The sequence below is a fragment of the Triturus cristatus genome, chromosome 10 (genome assembly GCF_964204655.1).
Source record: "Triturus cristatus chromosome 10, aTriCri1.1, whole genome shotgun sequence".
Lineage (NCBI taxonomy): Eukaryota > Metazoa > Chordata > Amphibia > Caudata > Salamandridae > Triturus > Triturus cristatus.
In genome coordinates this window covers 858,495,858-858,518,914 of record NC_140593.1, presented here as the reverse complement: position 1 = coordinate 858,518,914, position 23,057 = coordinate 858,495,858, and the positions used below count along the sequence as shown (strand labels likewise).

General features: G+C 48.2%; 1 protein-coding gene across 4 annotated transcripts in view; it reads left to right on the top strand.

Moving 5' to 3' along the window:
• Window positions 1-23,057, top strand: part of NOS3 (nitric oxide synthase 3) — an 819,509-nt gene that overhangs the window by 645,949 nt on the left and 150,503 nt on the right. For all 4 annotated transcript variants that reach the window (XM_085628483.1, XM_085628482.1, XM_085628485.1 and 1 more), the window contains one exon: window positions 3,929-4,116. In XM_085628483.1, the coding sequence (XP_085484609.1) occupies window positions 3,929-4,116 (188 nt within the window). The remainder of the gene's footprint in view (window positions 1-3,928; window positions 4,117-23,057) is intronic.

The window sequence follows — 23,057 nt, the reverse complement described above, 5'->3', positions numbered from 1 at the left end:
CTTGGAAGACTTTACCTCTCCCAAATACCTCTTCCCGCCGCAGAAGATTGAAAGCTGGCCTCTCATCTATTGAGATCCATGAGCTTGTCCTACTCTACTCCAATCACCTATCAAGTCCCGTACAGGGAAAATCCAAGCCATCCAAGCTAAACCTTACAGAGAACCTTCACACAACTTCGGAGACATAAATATTGAAAAGCTACAGCGCATCAATATCCTCCCAGCATCCACCCCTCACTCGACAGGCCAATTGAAATGCGCTCTACTCAACTGGTGATCAGCGAGTAAACACGCCTTCGACATGTATGATCTCATTCTAACCAATGAGCTTGACATCATTATCCTCACAGAAACTTGGCTAAACGACTCCTCCTCACCTATACTTGACCTTATAGTCCCACCTAGCCATGACATAATTCGTATGAACAGAGAGTTAAAACAGGGTGGAGGAATAGCCTGTATCCATAGAAATACACTCTCGCTTTCCCAATCTGATTCAAACACGCCATCCTCCAGCGAATATCTCTGCATCAACATTACCAGCAAAAAACACCATTTCTGTAAATTACACACTTTCTACCACCCCCCTGGTGACAATCTTTCCTTCATTGAGCATCTAATGGAAATCATCTCATCCAATGATGACCCTCTCATGTCCCAAATCTTCCTGGGAGACTTCAACCTCCACTGGTCTAACCCAAATGATCACGCAGTGAATTGTCTTAAATCCTTCCTACTGGATCATGAGCTGACTGAGTTTTGTGATAGCCCATCTCACAATAAGAGAGAAATTCTGGACCTCATCATATCCAAAGGTAACACTATTACATTGGACTCCATTATCCTTTGCAACTGGTCCAACCACTATTACATCTCCTTCTTCATTAACAGGGAGGTGTTAGCGAAGGGTGCTCAACCCAAGAAAACTAAGCAATGGACAAGGAACCTTAGAAATATTAACACTGAAGAGCTAGCAATCTGCTGTTCAAAAGCCTGGTTTCCTCACTCGGAAATGAAAGATGTTCATGTCCTCACGGATTTCTATAATGCCCTGTATCTCCGGTATCATGGACGATATAGCCCCGCTACAAGAAAAAAATGCCTCCTCCAAAATCTCCAAACCATGGTTCAATGGCAACCTTAACTTGGAACACCATAATCTATGGTCAGCTGAAAGATCTTGAAGATCTACACCATCGACCGAACACCTAACTCTCCTTAGAACCATCAGGAGTTCAAACGACAAGAAAATCAAGAGTGCTAAAGCCGACTTCTTCAGATCTCAACTTAATCGAGCCATAAATCGCTGCAAGAAACTATTCGAGATTGTTAATCAACAATCGATCAAGGCACCCGTCCGCACTAACCCTGGTGAAGGCACTCCTACTTACGATGATTTCGCCACCTTCTTTGTCGAAAAAACGTCAAGCATAAACATAGTCCTTGAATCAAAAATGGCTCCTCTCCTAAATTCAGGACTTTGCCACTGTGAGTGCCCCGTTGAGAGAATGAGCAAAACACAATGTTTCATTTCAGTGGTCACAGGAGTGTGATTGCAGTTTCAAGACGAATAAGCATGCAATTGAAAATGCTACTGAAATGGCTTACTTTGATTCTAAATTCCATACAGAGATTGTTGAGGATGTCAGTCCAGTGGGCTTGGGCTCAATTATTGCCCAACATAGTGGACATGTAAATGCACAAAGGGGTATTGTAGCTTATGCTTGCCGAAGTTTGTCACAGACTGAATGAGCTTACCCGCAACATGAGAAAAAAAGCCTAGCTGTTGTATAGGCTTGTGAACACTTTCATGTATTTTTGAATGGGAAACATTTTATGCTTGTTACTGATCCTCAGCATTGCTTACTATCTTTGGTAATCCAAAGGCGTAGATGCCCCCTCGCATTGAGAGGTGGGGGTTGAGGCTGTAAGAGTATGACTACACCATTGTGCACCAGTCGGCAAAAGATCAATACCCTGCCGACAACTTTTCTCGAGTGCTCATGAATTACCAGAGTACTCCTTCCAAGATGGCCGAGGCCTATGTTGATTTCATTGTGAGATCCAGTACAACTGCAGCTCTGTCTGTGGAGCAAATTTGTTCTGCTACCTATGCAGATGGAATATACTCATCCTTAAAGACATTATTATGTATCAGTCCTGGAGAACACATGCTCGACCTCTTGATAATGACAGTGAATATCAGAATTTCAAGAATGTGCACGAAGAACTGTCCATTACACAAGAGGGGATTATCTTGCAAGGGTCGAGAATTGTCATTCAGATCTAACTCCTATTCTACAACCGGTGAAAGCGCAGCCACCCAGATGTTCCGGAGAGCCGTGAGTACCAAGTTGCCACAGTGGACCACTGAAAGAACAATTGATGCTCAAAACGTTCGACTTCCTGATTCATCTCACAAATCTAGAATGAAGACTTATGTCGACAAGCGTCAATGTGCTTAGGACATTACGTTTCAGAAAGGAGACTGGGTCCTTGTAAAGCAGAGGCAGAAATGAAAATCTGATGCTCCATTAGATGCCAATCGATTGCAAGTTGTGACTAGTAAGGGACACATAGTGACTGCTCACCATCCTAGAAAGTCTATTACAAGGGAGGGATTCCTCACATTCCAAGCACCTGCCTCGAAGTCTGTCGGCTCCGGACATCCAGAGTGAGGCCTTGTCATCAGAGGGCCAGGAGATCCCCAGTAATGCATTAGTGTGTAGCTCATCAGTGCCTGCTGTGGCTGTTTCTCCTGCGTCTCTTCGGCCTCACTCCATGAGATCTGGAAGAGAGGTTCAAACGCTTTGACGACTCATTGAGAAACTATAATGTAGACATGTTTTGCTTGTGTCTTTTTATTTAACAAAGTGCGGGATGTAGTGTCTTATGTATAATAGAGCGCCGGATCCTTATGTCCCCTAACAAACTCAGTGGTCTAGTGACGTAAGTGATTGAGTGTGGGTTATAAAATTCATGACCCAGTGCACTTAAGTTATTGGTTACCCTCTGAAGAATAAAGATGTATAATGCTGAGTTCCATGTGTGTGGCAGGATTCTTTCATGTTCTATGTGGCTGGGGAGGATGCTACAGACATCAGGCACTCAGCCGTAAATAGGGTGGATGCTGTAATGCCTTGAATGTGTGAAATTGTTCTGCATGCTGTCCATCAATTGTTATTTTTGCATTTGTCACCCCAAGTGGGACGGGTATGCCCAGACATGGGTCCCGTGCTCTCCATGCCACTGGAGTCAAGCTATCCTGGCTGATGAGGGGTAAACCCCGAAATCGGTCCTAGGATGCTTGTTTCCAGTCCAGGGAGGACCTGGCCTGGCAGTTCAGGCTGGACTGTTCCCATTGGGCTCAGGGTCAAGACTAATTTGCATATGGCTGGGTTCAAACTGGAAAGGCATGGAGAGCAAACAAACAATGGATTTAGGCCCAGATCTCTGTACTGGGGTGAATCTATGACATTGTTCTGCATTCTGTCCATCAATTGTTCTTTTTGCATTTGTTCTGACTGTGAGCAATCTATGAGGCTGTTGGAGCAAGCTTTCAATCAACTGAGTCAACGGGGGTGCTACAGTTGGAAAACTGATGATTTGCCCTATTACAAATAGATTGGGCGGACCAAGAGTTTGTTAGACATGGTACTCCATCACACTTGTGAAGGAGTACCCTGTCCTCTAAGCTCTAAATTGGACTCTTAGAGTTAAGGGTAAGGTCATGAATCGAATCCAGGAGTCTGTTAAATTTCAATATGGAATAGAAAAACCAGGCATGGAGCAGAGTAGTCACATTGCATTTTGGCCATATACTGAAAGTGAGACCCTCTGTTTTGTAAAGAACTACTGTCTAGCAGCTGTTGAGCTTCTCCAAAATGTTCCTTTTAATGACCCCACTTTTTACCTGGGCACTTTGCAGCCGGTCCACCATCCTCGTCCATCTGGATATCGGGGGGAAGAAGGAGCTGCAGTACGTACCTGGGGACCATGTTGGAATCTTTCCCTCCAATCGTCTAGAGCTGGTAGAAGCGTTGCTGGAGCGAGTGGAAGACCCACCACCTGACAACGAGACCATCCTGGTGGAGGTGCTGGAAAAGAGTGATGCAGGTAACAATAACTCTACACAACATGTGGGGAACCACTCCTGCTGCTCTTAATGCCCAATGTGCTGTGCGAATCTCTTCTTCATTCCAACAATAGCACGGGGGAAAGAGCTAGTCAAGGATTCTGAGGAGAAAGAAAGAGATGCAGGATTTTCCACAGTCTGGTGGGTTTAATGCATCAATTCACCTCCTGCTTACAGCTGTAGACTGATGCTGTGAGGTGCCATGCCGGGGGGAAGGTGTGGGAGGCAGTGTGGCTGCTAGGCTGCTTGGACTTGGGGCATGCGCCGCACATGCTGGTGACCGGGGCCAGGTGGGGGACGCCAGGGCTTTAAGTGGGCCGCGTCTCACCGGGTCTGAGCACCAGCAGTTTTCTAAAGGGGGCCTCCAAACGGGTCTCTATCGGGCTCTGTTTTGTCCCCAGTCACAGGCAGTCCGTTTCATTCCACTGCAGTGACAGCAGTCACTTCGATGTGCGCTGCTCACACTGCTCACTTCTCACTAGAGGAGAAGTTACAGCATGACATAATGGCAAGTGAGCGTTGTAGGGGAAGGGACATCCTTGCTTCTTACATCTCCCATGTGCCTGCTTTTTAAAACACAAGACTCCGAGCGCTGTTGCGAGTGAGGGGACCCTATTGAATAACGCGCACTGCAAATTCCCACTTCGCTTTTTGAAACTCTGGAGCAGCAGCATTGTCGTGGCATCACCAGGGCTTTAAGTAGAAGCGTTTTCAACATTATATACAAGCCACAGTTGCTGCGTATTTATCTTATGCAACTAACAACCATTGACAAAGCCAATAGTCCTGACTTGTTGTAGGTATGATGTTACTTGTATCATATATCTGGACGCAATGACAGAAACAGCAAAATACAAGTCGGGTGGCACACTATGCTAAGCACAAATTCTTAGCAAATGCGTCTTAAGCCACGCCCTTGATTACATTGGCCACGTCCCTTTGAGGGACCCCCCAGTTTTTTCATCCCACTTAAAGCCCTGGGGGACACTATCATTCCTGTCCACTTTTTACACCAGGAAAGTGGGAGGTTTTGGAAAAGAAAAATTGGGGGAATGTATTTTACCCAATGGCCTTTATTAAAGCAGAGTTAATTTCATGCAGAAGGCAGCGAAAATCAAGCCGTTTTGGGCTTCAGCCATCATGAGTTGCCATGTATGCCCTCTTCCTGCCCCGTGGCCCAGTGGTGTTACTGATACGTTTCATTATCCCCGCACCTGGTTATTCCGGGAGAAGGAGTACCAGGCCACAAGTGTATCAGGTGCGTTCGGCTAACCCCCCCCCCCCCCCACCAGTACCGCCCAGCCTCAGTGTCTTTTCTCCTTACAAGGTAAGGTAATGCCTAATCAGGGCACGAGTCGGGGGTACACGCGGGTGGACGGCATCAACCCACTATTTTCAGAGGGTGGATGCCATCTACCCTGCCAAGTATTTGGGCCCCACTGAATATTGTGCTAAACTGGTACCGGTGTAATTTCCAAACACCGGGACACTTTCAGAAGCGCCTGCACGTCGTCTGCTTTCCATCTAGAACAAGCAATAACATGCAGGCGGGGGCGGGGCTTTCTTATTTTAGAGTCCTGCTGAACCCATAACAAAGGCTCAATTTGGGGGGCCATCAGGCCTCCTTTTGTTTGAGTCTCTTGGCTGGGAGCAGTCAGGAGCCTCACACCTAATGCAACTGAAGCGGATGGGAACTAAAGGCTCACATCATGTTAGCACTTCACACATACTTAAAAGAGTCAGCTTTTCAGTTTGTTCAGTCCCTGTTTAGGAGACATGCATGCACTGTAAGAATGTCAGATGTGTTGGTCTTCCCCAGTATTTACACAAAACAAATTGCATTTCTATAGAGCTTACTGCCTCTGAGAAGCCGTTGAAATAATTTAAGTACCACTATTTTTTCTTGTTTAGTCCTACTCATCCCGATGCAGGGTGTCAGAGCGCTTTACATCAGACCTGCATATTGCATATACAATAAATTATATACATTTGTAAATGAATGTACAGGATGTGTTACATAAAACTGGGGGACTACAAGGTATAGAAGTCACATATCTTCCATAGCTCACTGTGCTAGTATCATCGCAATGCGCTCAAACGTACACATGATAGACCTACTAAACATATATGTGAGGGCTTTAGATCTGATGTCACTTCTTGTTATGCCACTTACTGTAAAGTCGTGGCTTGTGATGCCACTTTGTATGATGTCAATTCCTGTGATGCCGTGTGTGATGTTGTGCGCCATGATGTCGTGCGCTGAGATGTTGCGCGCCGTGATGTTGGATGCCGTGATGTTGTGCGCCATGATGTCACTTGCATACTGCCTAACTAGGGGGCATATCAACAAGGGCTTTATCTCTGCTTTTTTGGCTTTAAAAGCCAAAAAAGCAGAGATAAAACTAGCACCCTATCAACAACAGGGTGCTAACATGCAAATTCGCATGTTAGCACCCTTTTACACTACGCTTCCCCTTGCATCCCTAATGAGATGCAAAGGGGGCGTTCCAGAGTAAAATAATAGGAGAAATGTCGCTAAGCGACATTTCTCCTATTATCAAGAATATCGCTAACCCTGTTAGAGACAAAAAAAGCAGCGCTAACCGCGGTTAACGCTGCTTTTTTACGTCTGGTATTTTTCTGACTTAGCCATGATATCCTATGGAAGGAGGATATCATGGCTAAGTTTGTCTGTCCCTATCAACAAGCTAACGTGAGATTATCGCTGGGTTTCCAGCGATAATCTCACGTTAGCCACTTATCGTGAGGATTTTTATCGCTATTGAGATAAGCGTTGCTAATAGCACGCTATCTCAGCGATAAAAATCGACGCTAGCCGGCGATAATTATCCTAGCGCTAAGAGCGCTGAGCGATAATTATCGCCGGGCCTTCCTGATATGCCCCAAAGTTAGTCCCCCCACTTCTGTTTTTAGGACTTGGGCCCTGGGCCTAATGGTGCCTCCACAGACATCAAATCTCTTCAAATTCATATTTCTCAGTTCCATGTTTTTTTTACCAAAATGGAGAGCTAGGCCCGGGAGAACAAAAATAACCCGTTGTTTTGTTAACAAGGCGTCAGCTCTGCAGGATGCAGGGGTGCCGGTGACGTATCTGCTACTGTCTGTCGCTGGGAGGCTCGGGTGAGGTTATCAGCAGCGGGAAGGTGCTGGGACTAGGGCCAAGCAGGAAACTTTAGGCGGAGCAGTCAGTAGGGCGTCCTTGGGCCTCATCTTAAGGTCATGTGCCGCGCATGACGTCCCACTGTTCCCCTTCCTCCGCACCTCCATGGGAAAAACATTTTCACAGCCAGGAAGAGCCGCAAAAACCAGGACAGGGTGTTGGTGATAATGAAAACAGAGCGCCTCCTGTGTCCCACCTTTCAATCAAGGGAATAGAATAACACACATGAGTTCCGATTGTAATAGGAACCAGTGGGAGGTGTTCGGGTTTACACACCCTTCTTCCAAGCCTACAGTGGTTACTCCTGGCCCACGTGGAGACTCTTAATTGCTCACACTGAGGATACTTTCCACATCCTGGCCAATTACACCCAGGTACCTGGCTGGCACACACAGCTGCTAACAAGAAGGGTACGTGGCACCCTGATTCTGTCAGGAACACCTGGCATATCCCGACTGCACAAATACAGGCACCAGGCCCACCCTGATTCTAACACGAACACCTGGCATATCCCGACTGCACAAACACAGGCACCAGGCCCACACTGATTCTAACAGGAACACCTGGCATATCCCGACTGCACAAACACAGGCACCAGGCCCACCCTGATTCTAACACGAACACCTGGCACATCCTGACTGCACAAACACAGGCACCAGGCCCACCCTGATTCTAACAGGAACACCTGGCATATCCTGACTGCACAAACACAGGCACCAGGCCCACCCTGATTCTAACACGAACACCTGGCACATCTTGACTGCACAAACACAGGCACCAAGCCCACCCTGATTCTAACAGGAACACCTGGCATATCCCGACTGCACAAACACAGGCACCAGGCCCACCCTGATTCTAACAGGAACACCTGGCATATCCCGACTGCACGAACACAGGCACCAGGCCCACCCTGATTCTAACACGAACACCAGGCATATCCTGACTGCACGAACACAGGCACCAGGCCCACCCTGATTCTAACACGAACACCAGGCATATCCTGACTGCACGAACACAGGCACCAGGCCCACCCTGATTCTAACACGAACACCTGGCACATCCTGACTGCACAAACACAGGCACCAGGCCCACCCTGGCTCTAACACGAACACCAGGCATATCCCGACTGCACAAACACAGGCACCAGGCCCACCCTGATTCTAACACGAACACCAGGCATATTCCAACTGCACAAACACAGGCACCAGGCCCACCCTGATTCTAACACGAACACCAGGCATATCCCGACTGCACAAACATAGGCACCAGGCCCACCCTGATTCTAACACAAACACCAGGCATATCCCGACTGCACAAAATCAGGCACCAGGCCCAACCTGATTCTAACACGAACACCTGGCATATCCCGACTGCACAAACACAGGCACCAGGCCCACCCTGATTCTAACAGGAACACCTGGCATATCCCGACTGCACAAACACAGGCACCAGGCCCACCCTGATTCTAACAGGAACACCTGGCATATCCCGACTGCACAAACACAGGCACCAGGCCCACCCTGATTCTAACACGAACACCAGGCATATCCCGACTGCACAAACACAGGCACCAGGCCCACCCTGATTCTAATACGAACACCTTGCACATCCTGACTACACAAACATAGGCACCAGGCCCACCCTGGTTCTAACACGAACACTTGGCATATCCCGACTGCACAAACACAGGCACCAGGCCCACCCTGATTCTAACACGAACACTTGGCATATCCCGACTGCACAAAATTAGGCACCAGGCCCACCCTGATTCTAACACGAACACCCGGCACATCCTGACAGCACAAACACAGGCACCTGGCCCACCCGGATTCTAACAGGAACACCTGGCACATCCTGACTACACAAACACAGGCACCAGGCCCACCCTGATTCTAACACTAACATCTGGCACAGCCTGACTACACAAACACAGGCACCAGGCCCACCCTGATTCTAACACTAACATCTGGCACAGCCTGACTACACAAACACAGGCACCAGGCCCACCCTGATTCTAACACGAACACCTGGCATATCCCGACTGCACAAACACAGGCACCAGGCCCACCCTGATTCTAACACGAACACCAGGCATATTCCAACTGCACAAACACAGGCACCAGGCCCACCCTGATTCTAACACGAACACCAGGCATATCCCGACTGCACAAACATAGGCACCAGGCCCACCCTGATTCTAACACAAACACTAGGCATATCCCGACTGCACAAAATCAGGCACCAGGCCCAACCTGATTCTAACACGAACACCTGGCATATTCCAACTGCACAAACGCAGGCACCAGGCCCACCCTGATTCTAACACGAACACCTAGCACATCCTGACAGCACAAACACAGGCACCAGGCCCACCCTGATTCTAACAGGAACACCTGGCATATCCTGACAGCACAAACACAGGCACCAGGCCCACCCTGATTCTAACAGGAACACCTGGCATATCCCGACTGCACAAACACAGGCACCAGGCCCACCCTGATTCTAACACGAATACCTGGAACATCCTGACAGCACAAACACAGGCACCAGGCCCACCCTGATTCTAACAGGAACACCTGGCATATCCCGACTGCACAAACACAGGTACCAGGCCCACCCTGATTCTAACAGGAACACCTGGCATATCCCGACTGCACAAATACAGGCACCAGGCCCACCCTGATTCTAACACGAACACCTGGCATATCCCGACTGCACAAACACAGGCACCAGGCCCACCCTGATTCTAACACGAACACCTGGCACATCCTGACAGCACAAACACAGGCACCTGGCCCACCCTGTTTCTAACAGGAACACCTGGCATATCCCGACTGCACAAACACAGGCACCAGGCCCACCCTGATTCTAACACGAACACCTGGCACATCCTGACAGCACAAACACAGGCACCAGGCCCACCCTGATTCTAACAGGAACACCTGGCATATCCCGACTGCACAAACACAGGCACCAGGCCCACCCTGATTCTAACACGAACACCTGGCACATCCTGACAGCACAAACACAGGCACCAGGCCCACCCTGATTCTAACAGGAACACCTGGCATATCCCGACTGCACAAACACAGGCACCAGGCCCACCCTGATTCTAACACGAACACCTGGCATATCCCGACTGCACAAACACAGGCACCAGGCCCACCCTGATTCTAACACGAACACCCGGCACATCCTGACAGCACAAACACAGGCACCAGGCCCACCCTGATTCTAACACGAACACCTGGCATATCCCGACTGCACAAACACAGGCACTTGGCCCACCCTGATTCTAACACGAACAGCTTGCACATCCTGACTACACAAACACAGGCACCAGGCCCACCCTGATTCTAACACGAACACCTGGCACATCCTGACAGCACAAACACAGGCACCAGGCCCACCCTGATTCTAACAGGAACACCTGGCATATCCCAACTGCACAAACACAGGCACCAGGCCCACCCTGATTCTAACAGGAACACCTGGCATATCCCGACTGCACAAACACAGGCACCAGGCCCACCCTGATTCTAACACGAACACCTGGCATATCCCGACTTCACAAACACAGGCACTTGGCCCACCCTGATTCTAACACGAACAGCTTGCACATCCTAACTACACAAACACAGGCACCAGGCCCACCCTGATTCTAACACGAACACCTGGCACATCCTGACAGCACAAACACAGGCACCAGGCCCACCCTGATTCTAACACGAACACTTGGCATATCCCGACTGCACAAAATCAGGCACCAGGCCCACCCTGATTCTAACACGGAATCTGGCACATCCTAACTACACAAACACAGGCACCAGGCCCACCCGGATTCTAACACGAACACTTGGCATATCCCGACTGCACAAACACAGGCACCTGGCTCACCCGGATTCTAACACGGAATCTGGCACATCCCGACTGCACGAACACAGGCACGAGGCCCACCCTGATTCTAACACGAACACCTGGTACATCCCGACAGCACAAACACAGGCACCAGGCCCACCCTGATTCTAACACTAACATCTGGCACATCCTGACTACACGAACACAGAATCCAATCTGGAGTGTACCTAAAGTACTGGTAATCAATTTAAAGGGGAAAGCAGATAGGCTGGGGTTCTGAATAGCAGGATGTCAGCCAACCTAAGTAAAAAACACAGCAAAACACCAGGAAAAAAGTGGGGGCATCCATGCAGTCAGATTCCACTTTCCTACACTGACTATGCAAACACAGGCACCTGGCCTGCCCTGATTCTAACACAAAGACCTGGCACATCCCAACTGCAAGAACACAGGCACCAGGTCCACCCTGATTCTAACACAAAATCTGGCACATCCCAACTGCACGAGCACAGGCACCAGGTCCACCCTGATTCTAACATGAAATCTGGACCATCCCGACTGCACGAACACAGGCACCAGGCCCACCCTGATACTAACACTAACATCTGGCACATCCTGACTGCACAAACACAGGCACCAGGCCCACCCTGATTCTAACACTAACATCTGGCACATCCTGACTAAGCAAACACACTGATTCTGCCAAGAACGCCTGGCAGACCCTGACCGCCTCCCACGCCATGACTACTCATAGACAGGAGTACCATGACCATTCACACACAACACACCTGGCATTCACAGCCGGCTACTAACAACAAAGCCACGTGGCACACACTGCCCACTACTAATACCAAGGACATATGGCACTCCAGGACTATTTCAACACAGAGAACTCGCATGCCATGGCTACTGACACAAAGGTTCACTGCAGACCCCGAGTAACAATACCAAGTGCCACAGGCACACCCTTGGTGTAAACACCAAGAACAAATATGACAATGTCACTACTCTAATGCAGGACGCATGGTATGCCTTGGGAGCCTGCACATAGACCACTGTGCACCATGAACATCATATACAATAAAGGACGTTTGTCACACCCTCATTCTAATAGGGACACCTAGCACATGCTGGAAACTAATGCCAACGACATATGGTACCCATGACTACATAAATGCAACGGGGACGTGGCACACACTGAGTACTAACACAATACCTTTTGCCTCATCCTGACTTCAAAAACACTGGACACCCGAAACAAGATGACGGCTAATGCCAAGGACACTTGGCACAAGATGACTACTAATGCCATGGAGACCTTGCACAAGATGACTACTAATGCCAGGGACACCTGGCCCAAATGACTACTAATGCCAAAGACACCTGGCACAAATCACTTCTAATGCCAAGGACACCTCACACAAGATGACCACTAATGCCAAGGACACCTGGCACAAGATGACTATTAATGCCAAGTACACCTGGCACAAGAACAACTGGCACAAGATGACTACTAATGCCAAAGACTCCTGGCATAAATGACTACTATTGCCAAGGACTCCTGGCACAAGACAACCGCACCGCAGGAGAGGGGGCAGGACTTTCAGCCCTAGCAGCACCCTCGCTGCCATTTCACGCTCGGAGGCAGCTAAAAGCTGACTCGGGCCCCGGCTGAGCGGGACGACCGCACCGCAGGAGAGGGGGCAGGACTTTCAGCCCCAGCAGCACCCTTGCGCTGCCATTTCACGTCCGGAGACACTTAAAAGCTGACTCGGGCTCCACTGAGCGGGACGACCACACCGCAGGAGAGGGGGCAGGACTTTCAACCCCAGCAGCACCCTTGCGCTGCCATTTCACGCCCGGAGGCGCTCAAAATCTGACTTGGGCTCCTGCTGCGTGGGACAACCGCACCGTAGGAGAGGGGGCAGGACTTTCAGCCCCAGCAGCACCATCACCGCAATTTCGCGCCCGAGGCACTCAAAAGCTGACTCAGGCTCCCGCTGCATGGGACGACCGCACCACAGGAGAGGGGGTAGGACTTTCATCCCGAGCAGCACCATCGCCGCCATTTCACACCCGGAGGTGCTTAAAAGCTGACTCAGGCCTGTCTGTGCCCGTCAGTGGCCGGAAGAGGCCGGGCTGGGCCAGGTCTCTTGGTTTTCATCTGGGTTCATTTGGATTCCTGAATTTTTGGCTATAGTTTTGCAGGCGTCCTACAAAGGCTAAGGCTAAGGTATTGTGATTAGCATCCTTCACTGCCTTTTAATGGCTCATATATCTATATACTTAGGTCATCATTGGCATACTGCTGATAGTTCATCTCAGCTGAGGGAGTGTGTAATTTGCTTTTCCTGACCTATCAAGGTGCTTCCATCTCAGCCTTTACAAAACCGGATATTTTAGCCCTATTAATTATCGTCAAAAGGAAAACGGTTGCAGGGGGCCCAGGGGGAGCGACCGGGGGCAATATGGTATCGACCATTTTCTTAACTAGGGCAGCAAATGTTCTATCGAAAGAGCTAGCTCTGACTGAGAGAAGGCTCTCTTTGGAGACTGGGAAACTTGTGCAGGATCTTATAGCAGTAGAAATGGTAGGGGTATTTGGGGCAACCTCCAGTTTGGGCCTTTACAGCCCTCCCGCGACTTCGCCTGTGCTTCCACCGAAGGCGGTTCCCACCATGACCCGGCTAAGTCCACAGCAGGAGATGATTCATTTCCAGATTGCCCCCCCACTAAGAGGAAGAGAACTAGTTGCAAAAGAGCTCATCGGAAGATATCACTGGTTAAGTCCTCATCAACAGCCAGAACAACTGTTGGATACTCTTTTCTCCAGGCTGGAATCAATGACTAATGAACTCATAGCACCCATACGACAAAAGCTGGAGGGCATTGAGGCGAGGTTTAACACTCTTCTTTCTACGATTAATGATCACTCTAAAGGGACAGAGACAGTGATGGGGGGATGAATACCTTGCTGTACGAGGCCAACCTTTGCATTGATGTCTGGCCCAGGGACACCGCCTGTCACATCTGGTAGCATGAATCAAGCTTCACAGCCGAAACAAAACTCTATACCATTGGGTGAGGGGATGTCCCATGGGTTTAGGAACATTTGCGCCCCTCGAAATCTGATTCCTGCGGCACAGGTGGCAAAACATATCGTTCGCGAGCACCTAAAGGGGGCCTATCTGACTTATCTATTTTGTATCATCCTGCCACGTCGAAAGACGAAAGCCAGAGTATTATTGATTTGCTCCCAGAATCAGCTCCCCTGGCGGTCGTATTAGTGGGAGTCCCTCCACTTTTTCAGAACTCGAAGGAATCCTCCTTGGACCTCATACACAAAGTCACTCATTGGTGTAATAACAATGTGGTCAATGGGCAAAATATATCTTCTGATATCATTATGGCCAGAAGAGTGGGCTGGATAGGTCGTAGGATTGGGAAAAATATGGAGGTGGGGCTGTGTTATTGTTAATCTTAGACATCCTGTACAAACCAACGCGCTTGATGGTTGCCATTATTGGGGTAGTTCTAATAAAGCAATCAGAATCGTCCCCCTTCAGTACATTCATCCCTCTGTCCAGCCATCTTTAATCCATCCCTGGCAGTTGCCCTCTAGAACTTCTAAGCTAGTCCAGGGTAGAAATATGGATCCTGTTTTTCCCATGGCCAATAGATTCGAACCTCTGTTAAGTGCACAGGGACTTGATGAAAATTATTGACTAACATCAGCCCAGGTAAAGCCGCAGGGCTTCAAGCCGATGGCCCTGGACTCTAACACTCCAGTCTTACCTGTTTCTCCACCTAAGTCAGTGCTTGTCCACCCACCCAAGTCTATTTCAGCATCTGACATCCCAGGTCCCTCCTGTATGAAGATACTTTAGTGGAGCATAGCAGGCTTAAGGACTGTAGGAGAGTAGGATCTGCACTTATGTTGCCCCCACTTTTTTTCTGATGTTAACACTGGTTTCTGGCTATAGTCTGGCTGGGTCCCTGCTAATCAGGGCCCCAGTCTCTCTGTTCTCTCTAAATGACTTGGTGTGCATATTAGATGCACTAGTGATTGGATACTGTGGTACCTTATGAGCCCCTAGTATATGGTACCTTAGGTACCTAGGGCATAGGCACTTCGCAGGCCTACCAGGGGCTGAAGCATGTATTATGCCACCCCAGGGAAGCAGACTAAATCTGACACCACAGGCCTGCTACTGCAGCCTGGGTGAGGTAGTGTTAGCACTCCTCACTGAGGTATAGGCTCCTATATCTCACCATACACACACATATAAACCTATCAGCCACCCCTATGGCAGGCCCTATCAATCCTGAGGGCAGGGTGCTTGGTTTACAATGTGAGGGGGTGCCTCTGCATGAGCAGGGCCTCTCTGCAGCTGGCAGAATCTATTCTCTGTGGCTGTTTGTGGATGTGGTTAAACTATATACTCTAAAGTGCATTATAATGCTAACTTTGGAATGACTGCATCAAAACATGTTGTGTTTGGTGTCAAACAACTTGGAATCATACCCCCACATCAGTCAATGATGTGGGAGTATGATCCCACCCTTCAAGAGGGGACGACATGTGCCTACTGTGGTAACAATGGATGCCACCAGCACAGACAGTGGGCTGCCCTCCTGCTGCTGACTGAAACTCGCAGTGGAGGAGGCCAAACAATAGGCATCCTGTCACAGGGAGGTGTCACTACCTTCCAGACAGGATTTAGTGTATTGGGGCTGGGTGGGTACACTTCTAGAGTGCTTTGAAGTCCTGCACTGGGGGAGCAGTAGGCTCCTCTGTGCATATGCCAGCTCAAACCGGTTCAGGGGCTACCTGTCCCTGCTCTGGCATGAAACTGGACAAAGGGAAGTGGGTGTTAACACCCCCTACCCTGAACCTCCCAGAGGAGTGGTCATAGAGCTAGTCCCTCCCCTATCTTCAGTATAAGATAGGAAACCTTGCCATTGCAAAGTAGATAACCCTGGACGACGCTCTACAAAGAAGAATCCTGGCCCTTCGACGTTCCACTACCTTTGGAAGACAGAAGAATCTCCCTTGGAGTCAAGGAGTGACTCCCCTGCTTGGCAGGCACCAAAAACTGTAATCAGTGGTCGCAAACTTTCCCCCTCCTGCTGGAGTTCGAAGTCCCTGCAGCCCCAGAAGTAGATTTCCTGACTTCTTGATGGCCATTGTGAGTCCCCAGCAAAGCTGAAGCGAGTAGACCCCACGAGTGACAAGGAACAGCAATACCCAGGTACTGTGCACTATTGTCAAGTGCAACCCCTTTATGATGTTCTACGAACTTGTGCATTGGACCATTTGTGACCCAAGCCTCCAGCAGGTTTTGCAGCGAAAATCAGAGGCCTACCCCATCCCGAGTGACCGTGGGCTCCTGTGAAGCATTTCCTCACAAGGCGTCTTTGCGATCCCTTGCTTGTTGGCTTGTGGGTCCCCCGAAGACTTTCTGATCAGACCAAAGGGCTCTCCTGGTTGCTCCAGGCCTGCCCTCACTCACCCTTGCTGGGTGAGTCCCTCAGATCTTGCTGGTCTGCACCGCTGACTTTATTCACTTTCCACAAGACTTGCTGTTGCCAAGGCTTGTTGGCTCCAATCCGGTTGCCAACATCTCAGTAAGCTGCAGACGTTGTGGAACATTCTGATTTCAGCTGCTGGTCATCGTCAATGCCTCCTGGTCCTCGTGAGCGAAGAGTCAAAACACCCTTGATCACCTGAAATCACCCGACTTCCGTGGGCATCCATCTTCCAGGCCCCGGGTCACTGGCAAGTGACTGTGAACACTGTCCCTTCAATTTTCAGGTCCTCTTCATCTTGAATCCAGCCTTGGATTCCACCGGACACTTCTCCAGTCTTCGCAAGCAGCAAAACTTTTTTGGTCTCCATAGAAAACAGCGACGCGACCCGACACCAAAAGACACCTATGCACCCGGCTTCCCTGGGTGAGGTAACTCGTGCACTCCAGTGCCCTAGTGTGTGTTGGCCCTCGAATTACTTACCTTGTAAGTGGCTTGCTTGTAGACTTCCTCGAAGTACCCTAAAACTTTAAAAATCAAACCGCGACTTGCTCCATTGTAATCAATAGGGAACCCGCGGCTGTGTTCTCACACTGCATGCGTCTCCCGTGGGTCTGTTACTTACCTGCTTTTGCTGCATTAGTGAAGCCCCAGCGATTCTACATGCCCTAGGCCTTGTAATTCTGCAAGTCGACTTTCCTAAACCTCTTTTTTAGTATATGATCTGGTACGCCCCTAGGGCCCCAGCCATATTTGTACTTAACTTATTGTGAAACGTTGATATTTGAATGTGTGCCTGACTTCGAATCTCATAAAGAGATTAGTGGAGTGTGTCTAGTAATAAATACATATATATTTGATATACATACCTGTGTGGTGTCCTTTCATTTGGTAATTCAAGAGATTATAAGGTAAAACAAGCTGCTTTACATTCCTCTGAGACTTAGCCTGAAGGCTGCTCTCCACAGCTACCACTAGGATAGCTTTCTTTAAAAGGTTGTCTTAAACCTCTCTACCATAAGAGTCGAATTGGACTGGTGCAAGGTGGCCACTATAACTAGTGACCATCAAATGCCAGGCCAACTTCTCACAAGGTCAAAAAGAGGCATTGTAATATGGCAAAGCCTCCTCTCATCGTGTCATATCATTACCCTATAAGAATCTGGATGGTTTTATCTTGTTTTGTAGGAATGCAATTTTTTCAACAATGGGAAGAGCAAGTAGGGGGCTTCTTCTATTGCTCTCACTTGAACTTTCCTGCCAAACTAGATTGATAGCATGTCAATCATCCCATCGGCTTGACGTGGAGCTGACCTTTAAGAATCATCCCACCCTGCTAGTTGTTAATTTTTACAATTCTCTTACTAGAAGCTTCCAGATAGAACATCTGGCATCTCTAGGGGATTTCTTGTAACATTACGGTGAGGGCAAACACACCTATTCTGACATAATAGTTTTAGGTGACTTTAACACCCATCAATGTTATCCTAATTGTACTACCACAGAGGATCAGGAGGACTTTTTACCTTTGGCCATACATTTCGAGCACTCGCCATCAGGCATTTTTTAAAGGGGGCTTCTTTCAGCTAATAACCTTTTTTGCCTAGAGCAAACAGAGGTGACTACTCACGTAGGTTGAAGTGGGATTGGGTGATCCCAGAAAGTTTATTGGCTAATCTGTATGCTGCCTCAGAGATTCTAGCATGTCTGGACACCAACACGAAGGATGAGCTGTCTTAGATGCCTCTGATAAAATAACTAAGCAGATAGCCTCTAATCTAAGAGCAGGGTTAAATGGCCCAAGATCAAGAGGTGGTTTAATGGCACCTGTACCACGGCTCATAGTAAGTTTTTGCAGGCTCTCAAACAAGTTCCGAGGGATGAGGCCATGGTTAGGAGACGTAGAAAGGCTTACAAGTCTGTATTTTATCAGAGGAAAAAGTTGATTAGAAAACAGGCCTGGAAGACTCTTGGACAAGTAAGTGTTCTGTCTGATATCTCTAAGTTCTGGGCCATTGTTATAGTCCCGTCTTCTCTGATACAGTCAACTTAACACAGACTTACTATATCTGCTGAGCGCTGGGTGCAGCATTTCGAAGGCATGTACAGCGGTGACAATCTAGATGAGCCTCAGGCACATGGCGAGACCGGTCTAGCGAGCATTTTACTTCGCTTTAGCGTAGACGAGGTCCATAAAGCCATTTGCTCGACATCTGGTGGAAAAGCACCGGGCCCGGACGGGTTACCGCAGATCTTTACAAGGCTGATCCTGCCATCTGGGCAAAGATATTGGCACTGATCTTCAATGCGGGCAGTTTAAGTGGTTTTCCTCCCGCCTGGGCCAAGGCTGTTATTATTCCTATTTTCAAAAAGGGTTCAAGGGATGACCCCGCCTGTTACAGACCCATCACGCTTTTGGATTCGGCTGCCAAAATAATGGGGAAAGTAATATTGATCATCTAACATTGTGGCTTGATCATTTTAATGTTATTTCAGACCTGCAGTATGGCTTCAGGCAAGGTAAAGGGATGCTCAACCAATGCCTTAACCTGCATTTGGTGATCGGGAACTATACAATCACCAAGAAGGGAACTCTGCACATTACCTTTATGGACCTAACATCAGCTTTTGATTGTGTAAATAGCTCTAAACTATGGATGACTCTCCGGGATCTGGGTCTGGATACAGAACTGGTGGCCTTTCTACATGTTCCTCATAATAACAAAATAGCAGCAGTATATCATGGAACAAATAAAATGGCTAGGCTCCTCCGATTTGTAACGAAATCCCATGCCTTTAGGCTCAGTAGTCATCAGAGACATTAAACAGCAGTTTCTGGCCAAACGGCAAAGGATTAGGGAAGGGAAGGAGCTAGCTAAGCCCACTGTGAGAAGGTTCGTTCCACTGAGGCTGAGCCCACGCGCCTGCTACGTTACACTTCTAGTATACCTGCGGAGTCAATGCTTTAGCACTTTTCATCTGCTGCATTTTATGTTCGCTCACATTATTCAGTATTGGTTTTAACAATGGTTATTTATTTTTATCCGTCTGTACAGTTGGTTTCAGCTTAATTATCCACGTGACTCGGACTGTATATGTGGGATTCTGTTTTTAATTATTGTATTCCTGATCAAATGTTCTTTTCTTAAATATTTGCTTTTATGGCTTTTAATGGCCGAATAAAGTATCTTTTGATTGATTTGATTGACTGCTAATGCCAAGGACACCTGGCACAAGATGACCACTAATGCCAATGACACCTGGCACAAGATGACCGCTAATGCCAGGACACCTGGCACAAGATGACTACCAATGCCAAGGACTCCTGGCACATCCTGACTACACAAATACAGAACTCCTGCCCTTCCCTAACTACACACGCAGAGGACACTTGCAGAACATGGCTACTCAACCCAAGTGCTTAAATCGTATATTTGGCTAAAAGGGCTTCAAACCCCCGCAACCGATGTGTGCCTTCTTCTGGGCTGCTGCAGCTTCCAGGACACACACAAATCTGTGGATGATGTGTGCTGTGCTTTTCTGAAGGGTGGCTCCCAAGTGGTAGCCTCGCACAAAGCATTTTGCAGATCATCCAAGGGTTCAAGTGCATAAAAAATTATGACAACTGTGTTGAAGTAATCATTGGGAAATGTATTCATGTATGCAATAAAAATTCATATGGTCAATGCCATCACGACAGATGTCTGTGTAACCAGTCACAAAACCGAATTCTGGTTGGTGCACTGGGAATAGTGACATAAAGGTGGGCAAGCCACTGAAAGCTTGAGCCAGACTCGAGCATGAATGAAGCCTGGCTCTGCTCAGCTCGAGCTCTTGTTGGAACCTTGAGTCCATTATGAGCCGAGCTTTCATGTGGCTTACGCCTGCCTGTCTCCCTCTACCCAGAATGTGGCGTTACTGTCAGAGCTGCTGACTGTGGAACAGGGGAACCAGTCTTGAATCTCGGCCACGACTCAAAATCCTGTGTTTCTGGGTAAATCACTTAATCGCCCCATACCTATAAGCAATGCATGTAATCTTGTGTAATGTAACTGGTGCTCATCTAAGGCGCTCCAATTTGGAATTTAGGTCGACTTCACTCGTTATAAAAATTGCAAAAAATGCTCATAGAGATAAAAACAAAGAAAAAAATATACCCATTTCCTGACCTATTTGTTCAAAGTGAAACTAGAAAACCTGAAGAAATCGCAGCTTCACAGCTTAAATTGTGTGATCTTTGGCAAATATTTGATTTCACCAAAACTCTTTCTATTTTTTAATGTCACAGCTTCACATTACATTTCAAAAGCTTTATTCGGCCGCAAAACAGCCATAAAAGTATACAAGAACATTTAAAAACATAAAAGAAATCTAAAAAACAGACATGCTCATTCCATCACCTCTTCCGCGTTACCATAAATATTGTGTCTTAACCATGTGGAGTAATACAATAAAACACGTTGTAGTAAAATAAATCAAAAAAGATAAATTTACAGAGCACATTAAGTAAAAGAGAAAAGAAGCAAGATTAGATTAAGAGTGCATTGAGCCCCGCGATCGTACTGCTGCACGTGAAAAAGCACTCAGATGGAGACAGGTTTCATCATCAGATAGCTGTAGAAGGAGATGATAGGCTTGGTTACACTGCTTACAATTTCTTGAAATCAAAAAAGAACTGAAAACATTTGGTAAATATTTAAAAAAAAAAACACATAAGGAAGTAAAGCGCATTATGGATTCTCTGGAGGCATCATCACAAGGGCACAATTGGGAATCAAGGTTGCGCAGAAAACCAAATGGGAAGCAGAGCAGATCTTTAATCATGTCAGTCCTAAAGTGGAACAATAATGAATGATACCAGCTCCCCCTGATGTTCTACAAATAGCTAGTGGGGGAAATGATCATGGCTTAAGTGAAAATAGGCCTCAACAGTTGGCGTATCAATCAATGAGGATTTATAAAGCATAGCTAATCACCCATTAGGGTATCCCAGCTTTTGCAGGTCCTGGAGGCTTATTCGAACAGCCAGGTTGTGAGGCCCTGAAGTAAGGTGATTGTGATGGTCCAGAGGTCCATGGGGAGCCTCTTCCAGACCTTGGCTGCGATGTGGGAGATGGAGCGTCCTCCACTTCTGCTTCGGTAGATGCGGGGAGTATGGGCAAGTGAAAGGGAGGCGGAGTACAGTCTTCTCGACGGCTGGTGAAAGATCGGGCAGTGGTTGATGTATGTGGGTCCTTGGTTGTTTAGAGCCTTGTGTGTGTGAATCTGCAGCTTGACTTGGCATCTTTTTTGTACAGGGAGCTAGTGGAGTTACCTGAGGTGGGGTGTGATGTTGGTTCATCAGGGAAGGCCGAGGATGAGTCTAGCTGCAGCGTTCTGTATGGCCTGAAGTCTCTGTAGGAGGTGTGTGGCGAATCCTACTTAGAGGGCGTTACCATAGACCAGTCGGCTGGTAATGAGGGCCTGTGTCACGGTGCGTCGCATGTGTAGGGATAGCCACTTAAAGATCCTATATAGCATAAGCAGAGTGAAGAAGCAGGCAGAGGAGACACCTTTGAACTGTGATTCAATGATGAGCTTGTTGTCAGTGATGATTCTGAGGTTTCTGGCATGGTCGGAGGAAGTGGGTGCGGGTCCTGGGTCTTATGGCCACCAAGAGTCATTCCATGTGTTGCTGTTGTTACTAAAGATCACTACTTCCGTCTTGACTGTGTTCAGGCAGTTGTTCTGCATCTGTGGAAGTTAGTTCTGGTGGTGGTGGAGATATCAGTGAGTGAGAGTATGAGTTGGGTGTCGTCTACGCAGGAAATTATGTTGAGACCGTGGGATCTGACGATGTTGGCCAGTGGGGTCATATATGCGTTGAAGAGCGTGGGGCTAAGGGATGAGCCCTGGGGGACAACACAGGTGATCTCCTTGGGTTCACAGTTGAAAGGCTGGCATATGAGTTTCTACATTTAGAGCCCGATTACAACTTTGGTGGTGCGGTGCCGGGTCTGCCCGTCACCGCACCGCCAAAGCTGTGGTCAGACCGCCAGCCATGTTAAGAGTTTTCCACTGTCTAGCAGGCTTTTTTTGGCATTCCCACCCAGTGCCTCTAAAGAGGGGCATCACAATGGGAACAGCACATGTTGTGCTCCCCTGTCTGCATCCATAGGGCACAGGGGCTGCCAGGGTTTTCATGGAGGAGGAAACGCCATGAAAACCCTGCCGGAGAGGAAACTCCTAATATGCTTGTCAGGACCACGGTAGCCCCGCCTAGCATAATGATGCCCTACACTGCCGCAACACCACCTGGGAAAGGCAGTTCCCTTGCGGCTCCGGCGGTGCTGTGGCTGTCCCCCCGCCCAGCTC